Source organism: Phocoena phocoena, chromosome 9, assembly GCF_963924675.1.
Source record: "Phocoena phocoena chromosome 9, mPhoPho1.1, whole genome shotgun sequence".
Lineage (NCBI taxonomy): Eukaryota > Metazoa > Chordata > Mammalia > Artiodactyla > Phocoenidae > Phocoena > Phocoena phocoena.
The window spans coordinates 19,581,825-19,604,228 of record NC_089227.1 but is presented as its reverse complement, the minus strand read 5'-3'; the positions used below and the strand labels follow the sequence as shown (position 1 = coordinate 19,604,228).

Sequence of the window (22,404 nt, the reverse complement as noted above, 5' to 3'; positions counted from 1 at the left end):
TGAGGCTTGATTTGTGACCCAAGAGGTGATCTATCCTGGAGAATGTTCCATGTGCACTTGAGAAGAAAGTGTAATCTGCTGTTTTTGGATGGAATATCCTATAAATATCAATTAAATCTATCTGGACTATTGTGTCACTTAAAGCCTGTGTTTCCTTACTAATTTTCTGTTTGGATGATCTGTCTGTTGGGTTAAGTGAGGTGTTAAAGTTCCCACTATTATTATGTTACTGTTGATTTCCTCTTTTATAACTGTGAGCAGTTGCTTTATGTACTGAGCTGCTCCTATGTTGGTGCATATATATTTATAACTGTTATATCTGCTTCTTGGATTGATCCTTTGATCATTATGCAGTTTCCTTCCTTGTCTCTTGTAACATTCTTTATTTTAAAGTCTATTTCATCTGATATGAGTATTGCTACTCCAGCTTTCTTTTGATTTCCATTTGCATGGAATATCTTTTTCCATCCACTTTCAGTCTGTATGTGCCCCTAGGTCTGAAGTGGGTCTCTTGTAGACAGCATATATATGGGTCTTGTTTTTGTATCCATTCAGCAAGCCTGTGTCTTTGGTTGGAGCGTTTAATCCATTCACGTTTAAGGTAATTATCGATATGTATGTTCCTATTACCATTTTCTTAATTGTTATGGGTTTGTTTTTGTAGGTCCTTTTCTTCTCTTGTGTTTCCCACTTAGAGAAGTTCCTATAGCATTTGTTGTAGAGCTGGTTTAGTGGTGTTGAATTCTCTTAGCTTTTGCTTGTCTGTAAAGCTTTTGATTTCTCCATTGAATCTGAATGAGATTCTTGCCGGGTAGAGGAATCTTGGTTGTAGGTTCTTCCCTTTCATCACTTTAAATATGTCATGCCCTCCCTTCTGGCTTGTAGAGTTTCTGCTGAGAAATCAGCTGTTAACCCTATGGGAGTTCCCTTGTATTTTATTTATCATTTTTCCCTTTCTGGTTTCTAAAATTTTTCTTTCTTTTGTTTTTGCCAAATTGATTACTATGTGTCTTGGTGTGTTTCTCCTTGGATTTATCCTGTATGGGAGTCTCTGTGTTTCCTGGACTTGGGTGGCTATTTCCTTTCCCATGTCAGGCAAGTTTTTGACAGTAATCTCTTCAAATATTTTCTCTGGTCCTTTCTCTCTCTCTTCTCCTTCTGGGACCCCTATGATGCGAATGTTGTTGTGTTTAAGAGGTCTCTTAGGCTGTTTTCATTTCTTTGCATTCTTTTTTCTTTATTCTGTTGCCCAGCAGTGAATTCCACCATTCTGTCTTCCAGATCACTTATCCGTTCTTCTGCCTCAGTTATTCTGCTATTGATTCCTTCTAGTGTAGTTTTCATTTCAGTTATTGTATTGTTCATCTCTGTTTGTTTGCTCTTTAATTCTTCTAGGTCTTTGTTAAACATTTCTTGCATCTTCTCGATCTTTGCCTTCATTCTTTTTCCAAGGTCCTGGATCATCTTCACTATCATTATTCTGAATTCTTTTTCTGGAAGGTTGTCTATCTCCACTTCATTTAGTTGTTATTCTGGGGTTTTATTTTGTTCCTTCACCTGGTACATAGCCCTCTGCCTTTTCATCTTGTCTATCTTTCTGTGAATGTGGGTTTTGTTCCACAGGCTGCAGGATTGTAGTTCTTCTTGCTTCTGCTGTGTGCTCTCTGGTGGATGAGGCTACCTAAGAGGCTTGTGCAAGTTTCCTGATGGGAGGGACTGGTGGTGGGTAGAGCTGGCTGTTGCTCTGGTGGGCAGAGCTCAGTAAAACTTTAATCCGCTTGTCTGCTGATGGGTGGGGCTGGGTTGCTTCCCTGTTGGTTGCTTGGCCTGAGGCAACCCAACACTGGAGCCTACCTGGGCTATTTGGTGGGGCTAATGGCGGACTCTGGGAGGGCTCATGCCAAGGAGTACTTCCCAGAACTTCTGCTGCCAGTGTCCTTGATCTCACAGTGAGACACAGCCACCCCCTGCCTTGGCAGGAGACTTTCCAACACTAGCAGGTAGGTCTGGTTCAGTCTCCTATGGGGTCACTGCTCCTTCCCCTGCATCCTGATGCACACACTACTTTGTGTGTGCCCTCCAAGAGTGGAGTCTCTGTTTCCCCCAGTCTTGTCAAAGTCCTGCAATCAAATCCCGTTAGCCTTCAAAGTCTGATTCTCTAGGAATTCCTCCTCCTGTTGCCGGACCCCCAGGTTGGGAAGCCTGATGTGTGACTCAGAACCTTCACTCCAGTGGGTGGTCTTCTGTGGTATAAGTGTTCTCCAGTTTGTGAGTCACCCACCTAGCAGCTATGGGATTTGATATTATTGTGATTGCACCCCCTCCTACCATCTCATTGTGGCTTCTCCTTTGTCTTTGGATGTGGGGTATCTTTTTTGGTGAGTTCCAGTGTCTTCCTGTCGATTACTGTTCAGTTAGTTGTGATTCCGGTGCTCTCGCATGAGGGAGTGAGCACACGTCATTGTACTCAGCCATCTTGAACCAATCTCTCTCTATCTTTCATTTTATTAATGTGGTGTATCACTTGACTGATTTTCACATGTGGAATTACCCTTGTGTCCCAGGAATAAATCCCACTTTATCATGGTATATATTCTTTTAATGTGCTGTTGAATTAGATTTGCTAGTATTTTGCTGAGGATTTTTGTATTTATGTTCATCAGGAATCTTGGTCTGTAATTTTCTTTTCTCATGACACCCTTGCTTAGTTTTGGTGTCAGAGTAATGCTGGCCTTGTAAAATGGGTTTCGAAGTATTCCTCTCTCTTCTATACTTTTTGGAGGACTTTGAGAAGAACTGGTATTAATTCTTAGAATGTCTAGTAAAATTCACCAGTGAAGGCCTCTCTTTATCTTTTGTGTATCTACTCTGAGTTTTTACTTTGTGGATACCATGAGGTTTATATAAAACATCTTACATTTGTAACAGTCTATTTTAAACTGATAACAACTTAAGTCAAATGCACACTAAAGCTCTACATTTTTACCCCCCTCCACAATGTTTCATGTTTTACGTGTCATAATTTACATCTTTTTTATCTTGTCTATCTGTTAACAAATTATTATAGTTACAGCTTTTTTTTTTTTTACTATTTTTGTCTTTTAACCTTCATACTAGATTTATAAGTGATTTACTCACTACCACTACAACATGATAGTATTTTGAATTTAACTACATATTTACCTTTAGCAGTGAGATTTACACTTTTATATCTGTTCCTGTTATTAACTAGAGCCCTTCTGTTTCAGCTTGAAGACTGTCCTTTATCATATTTCTTGTAAAGCCCATCTAGTGGTGAACTCCTTTAGCCTTTGCCTGTCTGGAAAACTCTTTATCTCTTCTACTAAAACGAACTGCCAATTCTAATATGCTATGATGACCATACCCTCATAGTTTTACACATTTTGAAACCAAAACTCTAGATAATATGACAGCAATGTCCTTTCCACCTGTATACTTAGCTAGTCTACTAGATAAGACAGAGGAATGTAAATGTCCCTTGGTATTATCACTAATAGTATTAGTCAAATAATCTTTAATAAATCTCAATTAAAATAATTCCCTTAATGATCTTAAAATATATGGAAGAGGCTTTAAAGACTATTTTTAGAACACAAAGCAGACAGGTTCTGATTTCAGATACTATGTATGGAAGAAAGGAAAGTACTACAAATAATTAAAGGCAATTTATTTCCCCATGGAAAAATGTGCTCTAAGATGACATACTGTAAAGTGATTTATAGCATATTGACTGTAGTTCTTCTAATGAAAAAACAATTGTCCAAGTTTTCCCTGGAGAACACTCTCAGTAACAACAATCCATGCTCATGGAAAGCCATGAGTTAGAAAATGAGAACCAAATGAACTCTCAGCTGGCAAAAGCCAACAATAATTAATTTAACACCAGTCATTTGTAGAGAACGTGTAGACATTTCACAATTTCCCTTGAGAAAAACAGGTCATTGAACGGCAGAGGCCACATATTTGAATATGTTCAGAGAATTTTATCTTAATAACATGCTCCAAAGGCTTTACATTAAAAAAACCTTTGTTTTTAGGACTAGGTAGTTATGATAAATAGTTGGTCAATATCATCATTTGAATTTCAGTATTGTAATAAGTGTTTCTGAAAAATAGCGCTAAAGTGAGTTCACACTGAACTTGGAACTTGGACTATATATTCTTCAACAGCAGCAGAGAGAAAACGGTGTCATTAAATGGGGTTTTATTCTGATTCATTGGCTAAGAAAATGGGAACAGTTTGAAATCTTCCATGTTGTTTCATTTTAATGAGCAGAGAGCATTTTTCATGTCCTTATTAAAGCGGTTAATGTGTTTCTCTAGTCTCATTATCACCACCAGAGTATAGTCTCTGTTGTTTCATAACCAAGACAACTCCTTTTCGTTTCAGAGAAGTCAAATTTGATTGCTCACATGTGGCTGTTAATAAAACTCCTGTGGCGCTGCTCAAGGTGCCCATGGGGATTGTACAATTATTTATATTTTCTTATGGTTTTCTATAATTATTGTGATTGTACTTTCACAGAGTAAATGTATCTCCACCAATTAAAGCAGTGGTGGGTTAAGAATATTCATCAGACTTGTGTGAAAGGATATTGTTCTTAGGGTTTTGCAAAGCACAGAAATTAAACTGCTGTTATCATGTATTCAACCCAAGTGTTAAAATTAAAACGCTCAGCAACTTTGGAGTTTATCTGAGCAGATGTTAACTATTTACAAAAAAATAAACATTATACAGGACTTGCATTCATGATATGATTCTTTGTTGTATTCAAAGTGCTGGAAAGAAAAACTGCTACACAAACTTGGGGGATAGTTTATGGTATATGACCAATTTGGATTATTGTTAATTCAGGTCAATTTAAAATTGCAGAACCATAAAATTCCAAGAAATCTCATTTTGCTTTACATCTTTGTATCTTATTTGCTTCACCCCTTTATTTTCTTTGAAGACTCCAGGACTAAGAAACAGCATGCATAAAAATAAGCATCTGAGGCTATCAACTAGAAAACACACAATATAACCTTTCATATTTTGTCATAGAGAAATTTCATTCTATCTAGTTTGACAGTGCTTGCAGCAAAAGTGATCAGCTGTACTTCCATGCCATTAGCTGTCATTTTGATGCTAGAATTTTAGCCTGCTGTGTGTGAGATGTGACTGTCCATGCACAATTCCCATCAAAGGTAATTTTATGTGCAATGGTGTGCAAAATTTACCTCTAATTATGATAAGGTCACTGATGGGTCATTTATGATATGTTCTAGGGAGACAATTGCAGTGAATAGCTTTTGGCAAGATTCATCTGGAGAAATTAAATTGGTCTGACCATGACTCAATAGAAAGTAAAAGACTCTTAGAAAATTATTCCTCAATCATGTTTAAAGTTCTAAAGGAACCCAAAGAGGGGCAGTTTGCACAGTGGTGAAGGTTGTGAGTTTTGAAATTATACAGACCTGAGACTTAACCTAGGATCTCTATGCCTAGAAAGTCCTATCTGATCTGGCTTCTGCATATCTCTTGGTTTCCATTTCTGACATTCACTCCCTCATTACCTGGGCTCCAGCAACATTGGCCTTCTTCCTGGTTTTTGAACATGTCATGGTCACTCATGCTTTGGGAGTCTTTGCACCACAGAGTTTCCTGTAGTTGTACGCTCTTCCTTCAGATCTTCATGTGCCTGGAACTTCCTGCTCCTTTACTTTCCAGTTAGTGGAATGTGTTGTTTCCACTCTCTGAACTACCCAAACACAGCCTCCTCGTCTCTATCTAAAGTTGCCACCTCCTAACTAGGTAATCACTATTGTGTCATCCTACTGATGTTCTTGAAGTACTAATCATAGTCTTAAGTTATTTATTTACTGCTTAATGTATAATTAAGTTTGCATCTGACAATAGGGAGAAAAAAAATCTAAGAATGAAAGTTATCTTGACTAGGAAATCCCACATTCTTGAAACCCCACTGACATTAACCATACAAGTCACTGGTCCAATATTGCTTGATAAAATGGACTAAAAAGAATATCTTTGGGTTGGAGAAACTTCTTGGACTTTATGTAAGACAGCATGAAAATAAAACACGTGATGAGAAATTTTTTTAAAATAGTCATTAGAGTGATTTCACTTTTCACTATGATCATGATGGACCTCCATGAAGGGAGAATATGTTAGTCACTTTAGTTATTAACACTTCTTGAAGAGGGTTTTTATATGTAATGGTGGGAAAATGAAAATTTGAGATGAATAAATATAGTGAAATTTTATATTTATTTAAATCTATCAGTGTTTTGTTTTTAGTCTTCTTCCCCAAGGTAACTTACTTATAGACATAACAGCGACTTTTCAAATGGTTCATGTTCAGCTAATATTTGTCAACAAACGACTAAGTGCTGGATGGACTGGAAGATCATCTTTGGGTTTCAATCCTTAATGCAAATTGTAACAATAACCACAAGAACAAAGATGAAATCCTTACCAAAGGGTCCAGTCGTGGCCACAGTACGGCTGAACATTTCCAAGGTAGAATCCCAGAGATTGAGTGACCTCCACAAGATTGGTAAAGTCAAGACTAATGCTATTGAAAAGTACAGATGTCATGATAATCTCATCAATAGCCCATACATCCTCTCCCTGGGAAGAATGATATGGTTGCCACCATCTGAACTGAATTCCAAACTGTCTTGCATCATCTGGTAATTCTACAGAGATTATTCTAAAGGAGAAAATAGAAGTAAAAATTCAGATTACTTTGATTATCTTAAAATACAAACATTTATAGCAGGATCTTTTCTTCCTACAGTATAATATTTGAAAAAAATAATTCTCCCACTATGACAAACATTCTTGAGATTTCCAATTTCCTGTCTGACTCCAACGAAGTCTTCTCAACACATCTAAAACTGTGACTTTGCTTGCACTCAGCTGCTCTCAGAAAAGCTAACTCAAGAAAACATAGTTGTCAATGTGGCAGGATTTGCCTAAGTCTGGTAAAGGATCTTGGGCAGCTTGTTACACACATTATACTTTTGGGCTGGTTGGAACCATGGCACTTCCTCATTCCCATGAGTTCAGCATAGTGTGCGAGGTCACTTGCTGTGTCATGGTGGCTGTGACAGTAAACCTGTATCTGACAAATGGGGAAGAAAATTAAGAATAGTATCTAATTTCCAGGAGCAATCATTGTACACAGCAGCAGGAACTATATATTAATTGCCACTGCAATGACATCTGCTTGAAAGCTCCATAAATCATAGTACCATGCTGCTCAAATCCGTACACAAGGTGCGATGTGAAACAAATAGCAAATGGAACATTTATCTCCATCAGTGTACAATTATACACCAGTAGAGGTGTTTGCAGTAAACGTACACTGAAGGGACTGAATCTTCTTCTTAGTGAGCAAAGAAAAACTCCCTAAGACAGGTGACTAGCTGGATAACTTAGAAATAAATTATTTAAAAACTTCAATGTCTAAGGCTGGATTTACTGAGAAATTAGATTGATTTTCATATTTGTATTATGTTCATCTTTAGTTATTACACAAAGAAACATTAAATCACATCTTGAAAATGTAATTTTTTGCATACTGAAAGTTATTAAAAGTAATATCTATTTTTACTTTAAATAATCTGCATATGAAAATATGGGGTGGAATAACACGATTATCACCATTGATTATATAAACAGTAAAAAATTGGTAGGACTTTTTGTAATGTGAGAAAACATACTTTTTAAATGATGAGAAATCAATGTTCAAATACAGAAATATAAATTAAAAAATATTTCTTAAACTAAAAAGACAAAGCTATAACAGGTTTATGATTTTTTAAGTACTTTCCACGATCTGCTGAATTTTTTTAACCAATGTGAGTTTATTAAAAGAAAAGTACTTATTAAATACTTAATTATTTCAGTAATTTTCACTTTAATTTTCTAAATATTTATTTATTAAATAATTAAATAATATTTATGTTTACATATCAAATATAGAATAAAATAAACTATATTCAAACTGGCTCAACAATGAAAACATCATGCATTAATTTAATAATTTAATTTGATTAGCATTATGTTATTAGAAAATTATAATTTTCTTTTAATATTAATAATTTTAAAAGCAGTTGCTGTTCTCTCTGATGAAAATAAATATAATATTAAAAATTAACAACTGAGAAGTAGAATTTTTCGGGCAACTTTAAAGGAAAATAAAGTGCATATGTGTGTGAGAACAGTAACTGAAGTGCCCAATATTTTCCCCAGCAGAGATGTGAAGACTGTGAGTCTGTAGTCAGACTCTTGGGTTAAAGTATGCACTTTGTCACCTCATGGTTGATAACTCTGCAGCTTCAGTGAAGGTATTTAACTTCTATGTGCCTTAGCATCTTCATCTGTGAAACTGGGATAATAATATCCTTATGGCAAAGTCAGAGACTTTTTTCTATTTTTCACTATTGTATCTTAGCACCTAGAATAGTGTCTGGCATATAAAAAGAGTAACTTCTTGCTGCATAGATGAAGTACATATTATCAGTATACCCTGACAGAGATTCAAACACAGAGGCACAAAGAGGTTAAAGATTTTCTTTTAGGTTAAGCAGCTTTTAACTGACAATGCCAGGCTATGGACCTAGGGAACATGGCTCTAGAGTCTGCATCCTTTACCTCTACGTTATATCTTGGAGTGGGGTGGGAGTCTCTGCTTTACCACTCTATGCATATTACAGTGGCTGGTTAGAATGGCTATGGAGCCATTTGACCAGAATATTCCTAGATGAGAACCCAGGGACTTAGGTCAACTTTCTGTCTCAAGCTTCCTTTTTTGGATAGGTACTAAGCTCATGGATTTCCTGTAATCAAACATAATAATCAAGACAAAAATAAAATATAATTAGACTTCACAATAATTTTAGAATAAGAAACCAAGCCCTATAATTAAGAAAAATCTAGAATAATTTGCCTCACCAAAAATATATAGTTTTATATTAATAAGAATGCCAATTAGTTCACAAGGCAGTCTAGTCAGTTAGAATTAAAAGATTAACTTAGATATATTTACAGACTTCAACTTTTATTAATATCAAGCAGATAGAGTTCTTTCACTTACTGAGTGAATTATAGGTAAGGAAATTATTAGAAGTCAGCTAGGAATAACAGTAGTTAGCCAACTATCACATCTAATTTATGGATCACACTTCATTTTTGAACAACCATGGCAGAAAGGAACAATATGGAATTCACAGCAATTACAGGCAGCAATTTATACTGAAGAAAACACAGCAAATGGCTAAAGGCATCAATAATTAACTGTCTCATGGAGAGTTTACATGGTTTGTACTATTTCTCATATAAAGCATAATTTAGTGCCTAGAATATATCAAATTCTACTTCTGCCATGTCACCTTTTATTAATATTTATAAGAGAGAGGGGGAGGAGGGAAGAGTCTCTTGGACAGAGGCAATATATATAAAATGAAAGTGTTCTTGGTTCCACTACCACGTTCTCCTTTTAAAAAAATCTCCCCTCTGATCTTAATCTTTCAAGCTGTGCACATACCTAATGCTGAAAAGCCACCTTGGTTCTGCTTAGAAGAAAAATGTTGCTGTCAAATGGCAGACAAGATTAAATGTACCTTTGCAATAGTACATTAAATGCATAATTTCTTTTCATATCAACCAAGATTAATTAAATTTCATGCTACAAATTGATTACTGAATTTTGAAGCTGTCCATCCTTGTTAGAAAAAATTGTGTTTTGGGCCAATTTAACTTAGAACAATGATATTTTCTTCATGCTTTCATCATTTTTATTATCACCTTGATTTTTGCTTAATTTTCTTTTAATGCTTATTATGGAGAACCTATGAAATGTTTCTTTAGGATTCATATGTCTCTACTGAGTGAGAAAGTTGAGTTTAGTCTTACATTTACCCTTATAGGGAAAAGACTCAACACATCTGGTGCATTCTCTTAAATTTTACAACATATAGTATTTACCACTCATAATAATTGTTAACTATTATCTCTGTTACATGCTACTTCATCTTCTAATGAAAATAAAAGTTCTCATCTATTTGCAAATACTTAAATGAAGGGATAGCTCTAGGCAGAATTTTAAAGTATATAAACTCTATCATCATTGCCCCTGTCCTTCTGCCATGGTGCCAATGCACACTTCAATGCCCAAAGTCCTCACTCTTTTTTTTTTTTCTTTTGCGGTACGCGGGCCTCTCACTGTTGTGGCCTCTCCCATTGCGGAGCACAGGCTCCGGACGCGCAGGCTAAGCGGCCATGGCTCACAGGCCTAGCCGCTCAGCGGCACATGGGATCTTCCCGGACGGGGCACGAAGCCGTGTGCCCTGCATCGGCAGGCGGACTCTCAACCACTGCGCCACCAGGGAAGCCCTCCTCACTCTTTTTCATATCTTTCCATGATCAACATGTATGTACTCCCAGGAAGGTAAACTGTATTAGCTCTTTATATCGGAAAGTGAATGTAAGTCACAGTGATACCTCCTCTAGTCCTATTTTAACTTTCCCATCCTCCTCTTCTCCTGCTATTTTGAAGGAATTTCAGTGAGCAAGTCAGTAAGTGTTCTAGAAAAGGAGAGGACTCTCTGGACTCTTCCGAAATCGTATCACAAATGCTGATTACCACTCTCCCAAACTAAAGGATGGCCCTACTTCAAGTAAAACTTAAATCTCACAATTGTGACTATATATTATGAAATATATAAGCCAAAGAAAAATAGAAGTGGCCTGAAGAAAGGGCTTTAAATACATTCTCAACTCCATCTTTGCCAGGGACTCTATACATGCTAGAAAAACTTCTTTATACCCATTACTTAATTATATTACATGCAAATTGGTTATCGGATTTTATGAGTTATTATCTCATATAATTTATTATATTATCATACATTGCTAAAAAGATTTATCAACAGCATTTATAATTTAGTACCATATTAAAATCATACCTAATAGTTTGCACTATAGTTGAACAAGGAAAGTAGTGTTAGTTATTTTTCTCTTTCCTAGGTATCAAAATATTTCCCTTAGATGCACATTTAAGAATATGAGAATAAATTTCTTCAAATTACCAGAAGTCAGTAGGGCAAATGAATTACAAGAATGCAGCTTTCTAGCTTTTCATTGCAAGAGGCATCAATCTTTGTCCTCACCATCTCTCAATGCAAAAGCATCTGGACTCTTACACCACTTGAATGATGATTTCCCCAGGAAGGAGATATCACCCTTACCATTTTTTCCAAGTGTTTTCCAACATACCTGGGCTCATGATAGTTGAGATATGAATAATGCTTCAAGAGTTTCCAAGTTATCCCATTATCATAAGAATAATGCAGTAAAACACCTTCACCAGGCTGGTCAGGGGCTTTGCATGTGCTCAGAACAGACTTGCTCCCCAGCCTCAATGTGAACTGGAGAAACCTAGACACGAATTGTCTATAATTAGTGTGCATAAACATTTTAAATCATAACATTCATTTTGGCTTTTAAAGAATTTTGAACAAATTTAAATAAACTACTCAAAAGCTGTAGGTTTCCACTCATCCCTCTTCTATAAAATGTAAGTAATTTCACTGTGAGATGTATGAATATATGTAGAAGATGAGGTCACTGCATGTGTTTTGTAGACAGATATAACTATACAAATATAACGGTATGTTTATACATATTTGTATACTACATACTTGTGTACATACAGTTAAAACGCCAATCATTCTTTTGCTGCATTATTTATTAAGCACTGGGGGAAGGAGAGATGTAGAGTAAATCTAATCAGCCTCTGCAAGCTGTCAAGTAAATAAAACTACATAAATAATTAACTAGCCCTTGGCTTAAGAACAGTTTTGATGCTAACAGTTCATATTTTAAAGAATCTAGTCAGTCATTAGTCTCTTAACGTCATCAGTGAGCCTTTTAATTTATTAAAAACCAGGGCAAATCAACTCTATATAAACTATAAGCTTCCTCTCATCCTGGTTGAAAATCAGAAGATATATATTAGTAAAAAAGAAAAAAGTGAAAATTAATAGATCTGAATTCAATTGTTATCTTGTTTCTGTATGTATTCCACCCTGCTTTAACTCACCTGGATTGTGAGCTGTCAAGGAAAGATGTAATTAGCTGACGCCTCCCATCTTTGTTGAAAACCAGGGCCTTACCACTGGCCAAGACACCACAGCCAAAGCTGACTTCAGCACCACGGATAGAGTAAAAGTTATGGTAAGAGGAGAGCCTGGAACTGCCAAAGCTTTCAGAAATAAACATTGGGAATGTCTGGGATGCCATCTCACAAGCTGGGCCAGAAAATCCAGGGTCACACCTGAAAAAGAAACCATGATATTAAATCTTAAACTGTTGGCCCTTTCAGGGATTCCTTTATCCACTTTGGGGATGAGGAAGTCCAGAGGCCAGGACTGGATTGAATGGTAATCAAAGCTCATTTGTCTTTGGAGAATACTGAATGTGAAGACTTGACATGGGAGAAGTAATTGTAAATATCCCAAAAGAATACAGCCTTTGCACAGTCCTGCTGTAAAAAAAATCTTATGATTAAAACAATAATTCAGCACTCACCTTCAACCAATGCCAGTAATTTATCTGCAAATGCATCTATGCTTGTGCACATTTCCAGCTTAAAATCTTTGTAAAAGGTATATTATATGTATATAATTTTATTCACAATGATGTTCATTAAATTTGTAAAAGAAACAACATAAATAAAATACTTCTATAAGATATCTAGAATAAATTTCCTTTATGAACAAATGTAAAAATACACATTCTGTTTTTGACAGTAATTACTGGAAATATTTGGAAAAGACTGGAAACTAGATTGGCATTATAAAGGGAATGTATACACCCTTGACCTAGATAGATGTCCTTAGCAGAACTGTGTTGTCTCTCAGTGGAATTCCACATTAGCGGTGCTTCAAGAAACACACCACACACACACACACACACACACACACACACACACACACACACACCAGCCTGCCTGCTGCCATGTAAGGATGTGCTGTATTTATGTTAGCTGACTAGAATATATATGGAGCTCCCTGAGTCTTCTGTCAGTGAGAAAACTCATCACAGATGACTTAATAATTGAATATCAGAAACTTTCTATATTTTAAGGAGTTTGCTCATCAGGAATTAGTTTCAAATTCTTTATTTTTACTGCACTATTTCTTTCTCACTATATTTACTATGTTTCCCATTATAAAATTAAATTGGTGTCTTTTTGGGTGGGTGGCAGGGTTCTCATCTAAGCATTCAAAACACTCTAAAATTTGAAGCAAGCCTTTTATTTTTACTTATTTATTTTTAATTTTTTATTGAAGTACAGTTGATTTATAATGTTGTGTTAGTTTCTGGTGTACAGCAAAGTGATTCAGTTATACATACATATATTCCTTTTCATTATGGTTTATTACAAGATATTGAATATATTTCTCTGTGTTATACAATAGGTCCTTGTTGTTTATCTATTATATATATAGTAGAGTGCATCTGCTAATTCCAAACTCCTAATTTATCCTTCTACCACCCCTTTTCCCCTTTGGTAACCATAAGTTTGTTTTCTATGTCTGTGAGTCTGTGAAATAAGCTTTTATAAAGCAAGTGTACCAATGAAGTGATATTATGGCACAACTCATAAGGCTACTTCTTTAGCACTAGTGCAGAAACTGGGATCTATGCTGGCCTCACAGAGGGTCCATGGAGAGTGTGAATGTACTGAAATCAAACGCCAAATTTTATGTGTATTGGATATTCTTTGGGGGGGGTTATAGTTATCATCATTTTATCAAAAAGGTTGCACCTTGGGCTTCCCTGGTGGCGCAGTGGTTGAGAGTCCGCCTGCCGATGCAGGGGACACGGGTTCGTGCCCCGGTCTGGGAAGATCCCACATGCTGCGGAGCGGCTGGGCCCGTGAGCCATGGCTGCTGAGGCTGTGCGTCCGGAGCCTGTGCTCCGCAACGAGAGAGGCCACAACAGTGAGAGGCCCGCGTACCGCAAAGAAAAAAAGATATATATACACCTATATGTGGAACAATTCTCATGGAAAACTAACCGGAAACCGGCAGAAGAACTCCTATACAGCCAAGGCTGCAAAGAAAGATGGCCATGTAACCAGGCAGGGTGGGAAAAAAAGGCATCAGTTTGGGACCTGTACCTCTGGGAAGGGTCTAAGAGGAAAGGAAGGACTGTATGGTTGGACCCTCACCCTTGGAAGTGAGCCACAGACTGGGCGTCCCAGTCCTGGGGTCCTACATGGAGGAGACAAGCCCCCTTGGCTGCTGGGAGAACAGCTGGGACAGACAGAAGGGCTGGAGAAGCCTAGACTCCACTCGCAAGGAACGCACGGGTGCTGGCTTGCCAACAGACAGGGCAGAGCGAGCTCTGGACCAGCGGCTGCTACCTCGCCGTGCTCCCCAATCCAGGCTAGGTGAACAGTCCGGTCCTGCTCACTCTGCAACATGGCTTGGCATGGGATCTAGGGCAACCAGGACCTGGGAAAAGACTCCATCTAGGGACGCAGAAATGGCCTGGGGTGTGGTCTCGGTAGGGTAGCGGCCATTGCTGCTTCTTACTAAACAGTGCTTCTGAGGCAGCCCAGACCCCCGGTGACAACACAGCTCCTCCAGCCCCACGGTCAACACACTGTGACCCCCATTCCCGGCTGAACAAATGCTCCAACCCTGCCCACATCACAGCCTGGCATTGGATCTAGAGCTGCCAGGTCCTGGGCGAAAACTTGATATGGGGCACAGGAGCAGCCTGGCGTGCCTGGGGTTTGGGTGGGGCAGTGCAGCTTACTCTGGCAGCACCGTGAAAGCAGCACAGACCCCTGATGGCAGTGCAGCTGCTGAAGCCCCTGCGACTGGCTCCCAGACAAGCAAATGCTCCAACCCTGCCCACTCCATGCCGCAGCTTGGTGCTCCATCTGGGGAAGACAGGTCCTGGGAGAAAACTCAATCTAGGGACCAAGAGGAGGCTTGGGGGCTTGGGGTGTGGTCCATGTGGGGCGGCGGCGGCCATTGTTGCGCTTACACACCCCGGAAGCAACCCAGACCTCTGATGGCGGCTCAGCCGCTTCAATTCCTGCGACCACAAGCACCGACCCCCAGTCCCAGCCGAGCAAACTCTCTGGCTCTGCTCACTCCATGCCACAACCTTGCACTAGACCTAGGAAATGACAACAGGCAAAGGATGCAAACTTGGGTTGCATCTGAGCAGAGCTGCAGATACCTACACAAGCAGCACATCAGACTTCTGTAAGTGCAGTAGCCTCACTTACTTCAGCACTCTCCTCCACTGGGGCAAAGGCCCCAGTGCCAGGAGAAGGCATAACGTACACTTAAAGGGAACAGAGCCAGCTGGAGCCCAACCCTCAGGTCTTCCCCTCCAGCAACTGTGGAGCAGACCCCACCCCTGACATGGCTCTAACACTCATGAAGCAGAGAGGAAGTCCTGCCTCACACCTTGCACAGGCTCTAGCTCCTCCAGCATCAACCACACCCCCTATCAAGGTGATAGTGGCCAGCAGACCCTGAGGAAAGATGTGGCTGGCATCCACGTCAAATCCAGTCCTCACACCAAAGACACTGGGCACATGCAGTCTACATGGGGATGCTCTCACATAAAAACACCCCCTTAGGCTTCCCTGGTGGCACAGTGGTTAAGAATCCACCTGCCAATGCAGGGTACACAGGTTCGAGTCCTGGTCCAGGATGATACCACATGTTGTGGAGCAACTAAGCCCGTGCGCCACGACTACTGAGCCCGCGTGCCACAACTACTGAAACCTGCACACCTAGAGCCTATGCTCCACAAGAAGAGAAGCCACCGCAATGAGAAGCCCGCGCACTGCAACGAAGAGTGGCCACCCCACTCACCGCAACTAGAGAGAGAAAACCCCTGAAAAAAATAATGGAACAGAGATAATTAGTCTACCAGACATGGATTCAAAAATTTGGTAATAGGGACTTCCTTGGCTGCCCAGTAGTTAAGACTCTGCCCTTCCAATGCAGAGGGCATGGATTCAATCCCTGGTCAGGGAACTAAGACCCAACGTGCCACGTGGCATGGCCAAAAAAAATTTATAAAAGACAAGAAAATTCTTAAAAGTCAAATCACAACTCTCACATTGTGCATTTAAAAAAAAAAGTTGGTAATATAAATGCTAACTGAATTAAGAAAGACTATCAATATAAACGCAGATCATCTTAACAAGGAACTAGGACCCAATCAAAAACAGATAATTCAATTTCTGAGATAAAAAACACTCTAGAAGCAATGAATAGCCAACTAAATAATACAGAAGAATGCATAAATGATCTGGAAGACAGAATAATGGAAATTAATCAGAACAGCAGACAGAAAAACAAATGAAAAAAATGAAAGCAACATATGAGATCTATGGGATAATATAAAACATGCCAACATATGCATAATGGGTTCCAGAAGGAGAAGAGAGAGAAGGGGATCAAAATGTACTTGAAGAAATTATGGCTGAAAACTTCCCCACCCTAAAGAAGGAAACACATTCAGGTGCAGGAAGCACAGAGGGTCCCAAACAAGATGAGCCCAAAGAGACCCACACTAAGACATATAATAAAAATGGCAAAAGTTGAAGATAGAGAATTCTAAAGACAGCAAGAGAAAAACAGTCATACACAAGGGAAACCCTATAAGGCTATCGGTTGATTTCTCTGCAGAAACTTTTCAGGCCATAAGGGAATGGCATGGTATATTCAAAGTCCTGAAAGGGAGAATCTGCAACCTAGGATACTCTACCCAGCCAGATTATCATTTTAAACAGAAGGAGAGACAAAGAACTTCTCAGAGAAGCAAAAACTAAAAGAATTCAGCAATACTAAACCTACCCTAAAATAAATGTTGAAGGGTCTCCTCTAAATGGAAAAAGAAGCAAGAACCTATAGGAAAGGGAAAATCCCAATAGGAAAGGAAAATATATAGTGAGGACTGAAGATCACTTAAATAAGCCAGTATGTAGATTAAAAAACAGAAAAATTATAAAAGCAACCATAACTACAATAAACAGTATAGGGATAAGCATGAAGATGTAAAAAATGACAGCCAAAACACAAAATGTGGGTGAGGAGAGTAAAAAATGTAGGTTTTTTAGAATGTATTTGAACTTAAATTATCAGTTTTATCAGTTTAAAGCAAGTAGATATAATTATGGGTCAACATATATGAACCCACAAATAAAACATATAAAAGAGATACACAAAAATCAAAAAGAAAGAAATTCAAGCATACTACAAAAGAAAATCATCAAGCTACAATAGGAAAAAGAAATGAACAAAGAAGAAGTATAAAAACATCTGGAAAACAAGAAATAAAATGGCAATAAGTACATACTTATCAATAATTTTGGAGAGGATGTGGAGAAAAGAGAATTCTTGTACACTTTTGGTGGGAATGTAAATTGGTGCAGCTACTTGGAAAAGAGTATGGAGGTTCCTTAAAAAACTAAAAACAGAACTACCATATGATCCAACAATTCCATTCCTGGGTATATATCCGGAAAAAACAAAAACTCTAATTCGAAAAGATACGTGCACCCCAATGTTTATAGCAGTACTATTTATAATAGCCAAGATACAGAAGCAACCCAAGTGCCCATTACAGATGATTTACATTAGAGGATGTGGAACATATAATATATAAAATGGAATATTACTCAGCCATAAAGAAGAATGAAATGCTGCCATCTGCAGCAATGTGGATGGACCTAGAGAATATTATGCTTTTTGAAATAAGTCAGAAAGAGAAAAACAAATACTATATGATATCACTTATGTGTGGAATCTAAAAAATAATACAAATTAATGTATATAGCAAAACAGAAACAGATTCACAGACACAGAAAACAAACTTGTGGTTATGGAAGGGGAGAGGGAGAGGAGAGAGACAAATTAGGGGTAGGGGATTAACAGATACAAACTACTATATATAAAATAGATAAAACAAAGATTTACTGTATAGCACAGGGAACTATATAACCTATAAAGAAATATAACCTGCAAAAATACTAAATCACTATGATGTACACCTGAAACTAACACAATATTGTAAAGCAAGTATACTTCAATTAAATAACAAAGTTAACCTGACACTCTAATCTCAGTGGTGACCAATGCCTTGGCTCATATATATAATTTCTAAATGATCAGGTTCAAAGCACTTTTATGATTTTTTAATGATTTTTTAAAATGAGTTTTCCATTAATTAATTATTTAACTGGCTAATTAATGACTCTTTTTTGTTTGGAGGACAAGAAGAGAGACTAGATGATCCATTGTTGAAAACTTACCTGTATAAAAAAGACTGTGGTTTCAGTAATTCTCAGGATATCTTATAATTAAATATTATAGGTGAATGACATAATGACTATCTATTCTTGCTATAAATAAATATAATGCAATGCTCTGATGGTGACCGGATATTAAACTGTTTATGTGTAATTTCATACTTCATATTCAACATCATTATTATATAAAATTCTTTATATATCATTTTGAAGACTCAAAAGATTTTCAAAAGTAAGCAAGATTTGAAGTTACATTTAGAGATGATGAATTTTCTTATCAAATCTGTTAATTTGGCCCACTCCAGTTTCCTTGAACATTGGGTCTATGGGTCATTATTGATTTTTATAATTCATTTACAAAGCATGCCAGGAATTAAAATATGACTCATGAACACTAGAACAAGTTTATGGGGAAATACCATATTGAAGAAACTAAAGATGGAAAAGGCAGCCATCAAACTATGAAGAATTCAAATTTGTTCACGAATTTACATGAAGTATGCTACATCTGTTCACAATTTAGCCTAACAGAAAATTTATTTATTAAGCAACTTCCACTTACAAAATACGTTTAATATTCTATTACACTTAAATTCCATTTGGAGTATGCTACTTTTAGTCTTGCAAAGACCTTAAAAGCCTAAAACGGAAATTAAAACAAACTAATATGACCCATGGTTTCCGTATATAAAGCACATATCATAAAAGAGAAGTATAGATATTACTCAGAACCGCTTACTTGCAACCATGTCGAGTGCACTGTCCTCTGCCAGAACAGAATCTGAGACACGATGGACCAACATAAACTGCAGGGCAAAAGAGAGCATGTGAAAGATGGCACAATCACTGGAAAGACGACCAAGAACACCATCAGCATGTGAAACAATTTTGTGAAGCAATACCCATGAAATCTCATTCCTTGTATGTATGTTGTGCACAGGAATCCAGATGACATATAGAGTGCTGCGTGACAAGCTAAGTGCTTAGTTACAAATCTAACAGAACTCTTTTAACTTAAATAATCCTTTCAAGATTTTAATCTTTCATAGCAGAGAAAGTAGGGCCACATGATTTGGGTTCCTTAATGGAGTCTCTTCAGCTAACATGATTTCAGGCAGAATATTAGTGCTTCTGTTTTGAACTCTCCACAAAGTTTATATTCTTCAGGTGGAAATAAAGAATTTAGAAAGGCTCAATTTGATATATCAAAAAATAAATAGATTATAATTTAATTTAAAAAACTATAATTTCATTTTCATCTGAGGAAAATCTATACCACTTCAGATGATTGTTGTATGTATTTCTAAACATTAATTCATCCTTCCTGAAGTGGGGAGTTAAAATCTATGGTTGAGCATAAAGTCTTCTCTACAATGCAGACCTTTTTTTACATGGTGGGCTTGACTGATAATGATCTTACAAACCTAAATTCTAACCTTGGGAATGCTGAGAAAAGGGCCCCTGACTGTCGAATGGTAGGTTCTGAGATACTCAGACTCAAATACATTTAAAGATATTAAACTTTCGATAATCAGTACAATCAGTAACATACCAAATAGTGTGAAAGTGGGACAAACCAATGAGGAATTAGAGACGCAATGGTTACTGAGACCTCCCGTATTCAATTTCAGGCATAAACAAACTTACTATTCATTATCATTTTCTCCTCTGTCTTGTAATCACATCAAAAGAGTTAAGCAATTTTATTTTTAAAAAAAACTTTCCTGTGGTCTATGCTTCTACAAGCATTTAATCCCTGGAAGTCAGTTAACAGGTGCAGCTGTTAGGGAAATGAGAGCTAATGAGATGCAAAGCAGGCCAGTGGAAAAACTCTTTCTCAAGGAAACTGTTGGTTTAGGAAGAGATTAGATAGCAGGTTCAGTTGTTCAAAAGGTATTGGTTTTAGGTGTCAAAAAACCCTGGATTCAAATTTTGGCTTCACATGGGAAACTGTGGATAAGTGATTTATCCTGTCTAAGCCTATGTGTCCCTATCCTTTAAAGTGGGATAATATTCCTTGAGGAAAGAATAAACTAAATGTTTCATGCCTGGAACCTGGCACCATATGGTTATGATCATCATCTCATACTAGAGTCAAGTATCCTTCACCACCTTCCTGCCCCACCTGCTTTGATGGCTCCACTGGACACCGAGTGCTGAGGAATCAGAAAGGGGCTTCATCCTTCTTTAACATGGAAGAGTGTATGGATTGTTTTCCCAGCCCTCTTGATTTTATGGCTGTTGTAGGATTTGCTCTAAGTCCTGTAAGCGGTTCGTTGCATTCTGCGGGGCTGCCCTATAGTGTGTCAATGTCATACATCACAAAGTCCCCATCATTAAAAAAACTCAACAGTAGAATAAGACTTTCCAAGTCAATGAAAAAATTGGAAATAAGAATTTTGTTGTCATCTTCCCCTGCTAATGGTGAAGTCATTAGGATTTGCAGTATGAGTAAATTTACAGGCTCTGTTTTTCTAAGAGTGTGGAAAAGATAGTTTTCTTCACTATTATCATTGATGCAATCCAGTTTTAAAAATTAAAAAGTGGTAATAAACATATTGGGCTCTAGGATCTTCCATTTTGCTAAGAATTTCAGGATAATTTCCAATATTGATCTGTTTTTTTCTGTTTTTTTTCTTTGATATAATTCTGAAATTCCATAGTGAAATGGAGGAGACTTCAAGGGTTCTTTGGCAAGTTGACACACATTTCCCTTGGGAGGGAGTGACAGTGTGTCCTCCCCTTGCCTTTGAAAGAAACCAGAGAGCAGGTTCTGCTTCCGCGAAAGCCTCATGTATAGAATAATGTCAGAATTTAAGAGATTCTGCCTCTAGTTCTGCATTCGACCCACACTCCTAACCATACCTATTCCATGTATTTTTATCTTTTCTCATTCTACTCAAAGCTTGATGTTGGGAACTCAGGACTTTCTGACTTTCTGACTTAGAATCATGTTTTATTAGCCTTCTTTAGGAAATTTAGATACTCTTTTCACAGGCTTATGTGACTTCATTTGTGCTCTTAGTTTCCTTATATGCTTTATTTCATTACTGACTTTCCAATTTCTTTTATGATTATTTAAAGTAATCTAAGTTCATTATAGGACCACTGAAAAGTATGACAGCACGAAAATGTCATCCATATCCCATAAACCAGAGGCACATACTCATTCCCTAGAGCTAATTAACAGGTGTATTAATTCAAATACTATGCAAAGTAGTCTACCAATGGAGAAATTCCATCTTAACAAATTCATCCTTAGACATTTTTGCAAATACACTATGTTTGTGTCCATATGTTTATATCCATACAGCTCATAAGGTCTTTGAAGTCTGGGTCTTTTATTGGTCTTCTTTGAATACAGATTGTTTAAAAAATTTACATTGGCTCATCACCAAATTATCTTGCCTGAAGTTACTCCTGAGTTTCAAGAATGTAAAACTTCTTGAATTATGTATCAATTTTTATATTTTCAAAAATAACAAAAATATTATTAAGAGATGGAAAATCAGCATGAAACAACAGTGTAGGCTTTTCCTGCTTTATAAAATGGACACAAGTCAGTGGCTATACTACTAAATTTGCTTAAGTATTGATATTTTGTCCTTCCTTCCTTCCCTCTACTTCATTGTAGTATAACTCTTCAGTCAGATTTATATACTCTCTGAAAATAGGGACTCTATGAATCTGCCTGTAATGAGAATTATTAAAAGAGTTGGCTATTAATAAAAAATATAAGAAATTTACGGTCATGCACTCCAATAGATTAAATATTATCTTTTCTCAGTGCACTTGTCATAAGTGATATTGGCTTTAATGTAATGCAACAACATTGTTTATCAACAATTCACTTAAAAATTAAAGATAACATAGGATATTTTGTGTATTTCTGAATTTTCCTTTTATACTATTTTCTGAAAAAGAGGTAAAAGTTTCACTTCAGAAGTTTCATTTTAGAGATGATGTTTCCTGATGTGTGGTGTCTGCATCTACAGGAGAAGCATTCCAGATGTTGTGGTAG

The 22,404-nt window shown here is 37.3% G+C and overlaps 1 protein-coding gene across 2 annotated transcripts in view; it reads right to left on the bottom strand.

Moving 5' to 3' along the window:
• RELN (reelin) overlaps window positions 1–22,404 on the bottom strand; it is a 522,720-nt gene that overhangs the window by 152,823 nt on the left and 347,493 nt on the right. For both annotated transcript variants that reach the window (XM_065883760.1, XM_065883761.1), the window contains exons 17-20: window positions 19,123–19,189; window positions 12,132–12,365; window positions 11,306–11,467; window positions 6,498–6,734 (exon numbers count right to left, since the gene is read on the bottom strand). In XM_065883760.1, coding sequence (XP_065739832.1) covers window positions 6,498–6,734; window positions 11,306–11,467; window positions 12,132–12,365; window positions 19,123–19,189 — 700 coding nt within the window. The remainder of the gene's footprint in view (window positions 1–6,497; window positions 6,735–11,305; window positions 11,468–12,131; window positions 12,366–19,122; window positions 19,190–22,404) is intronic.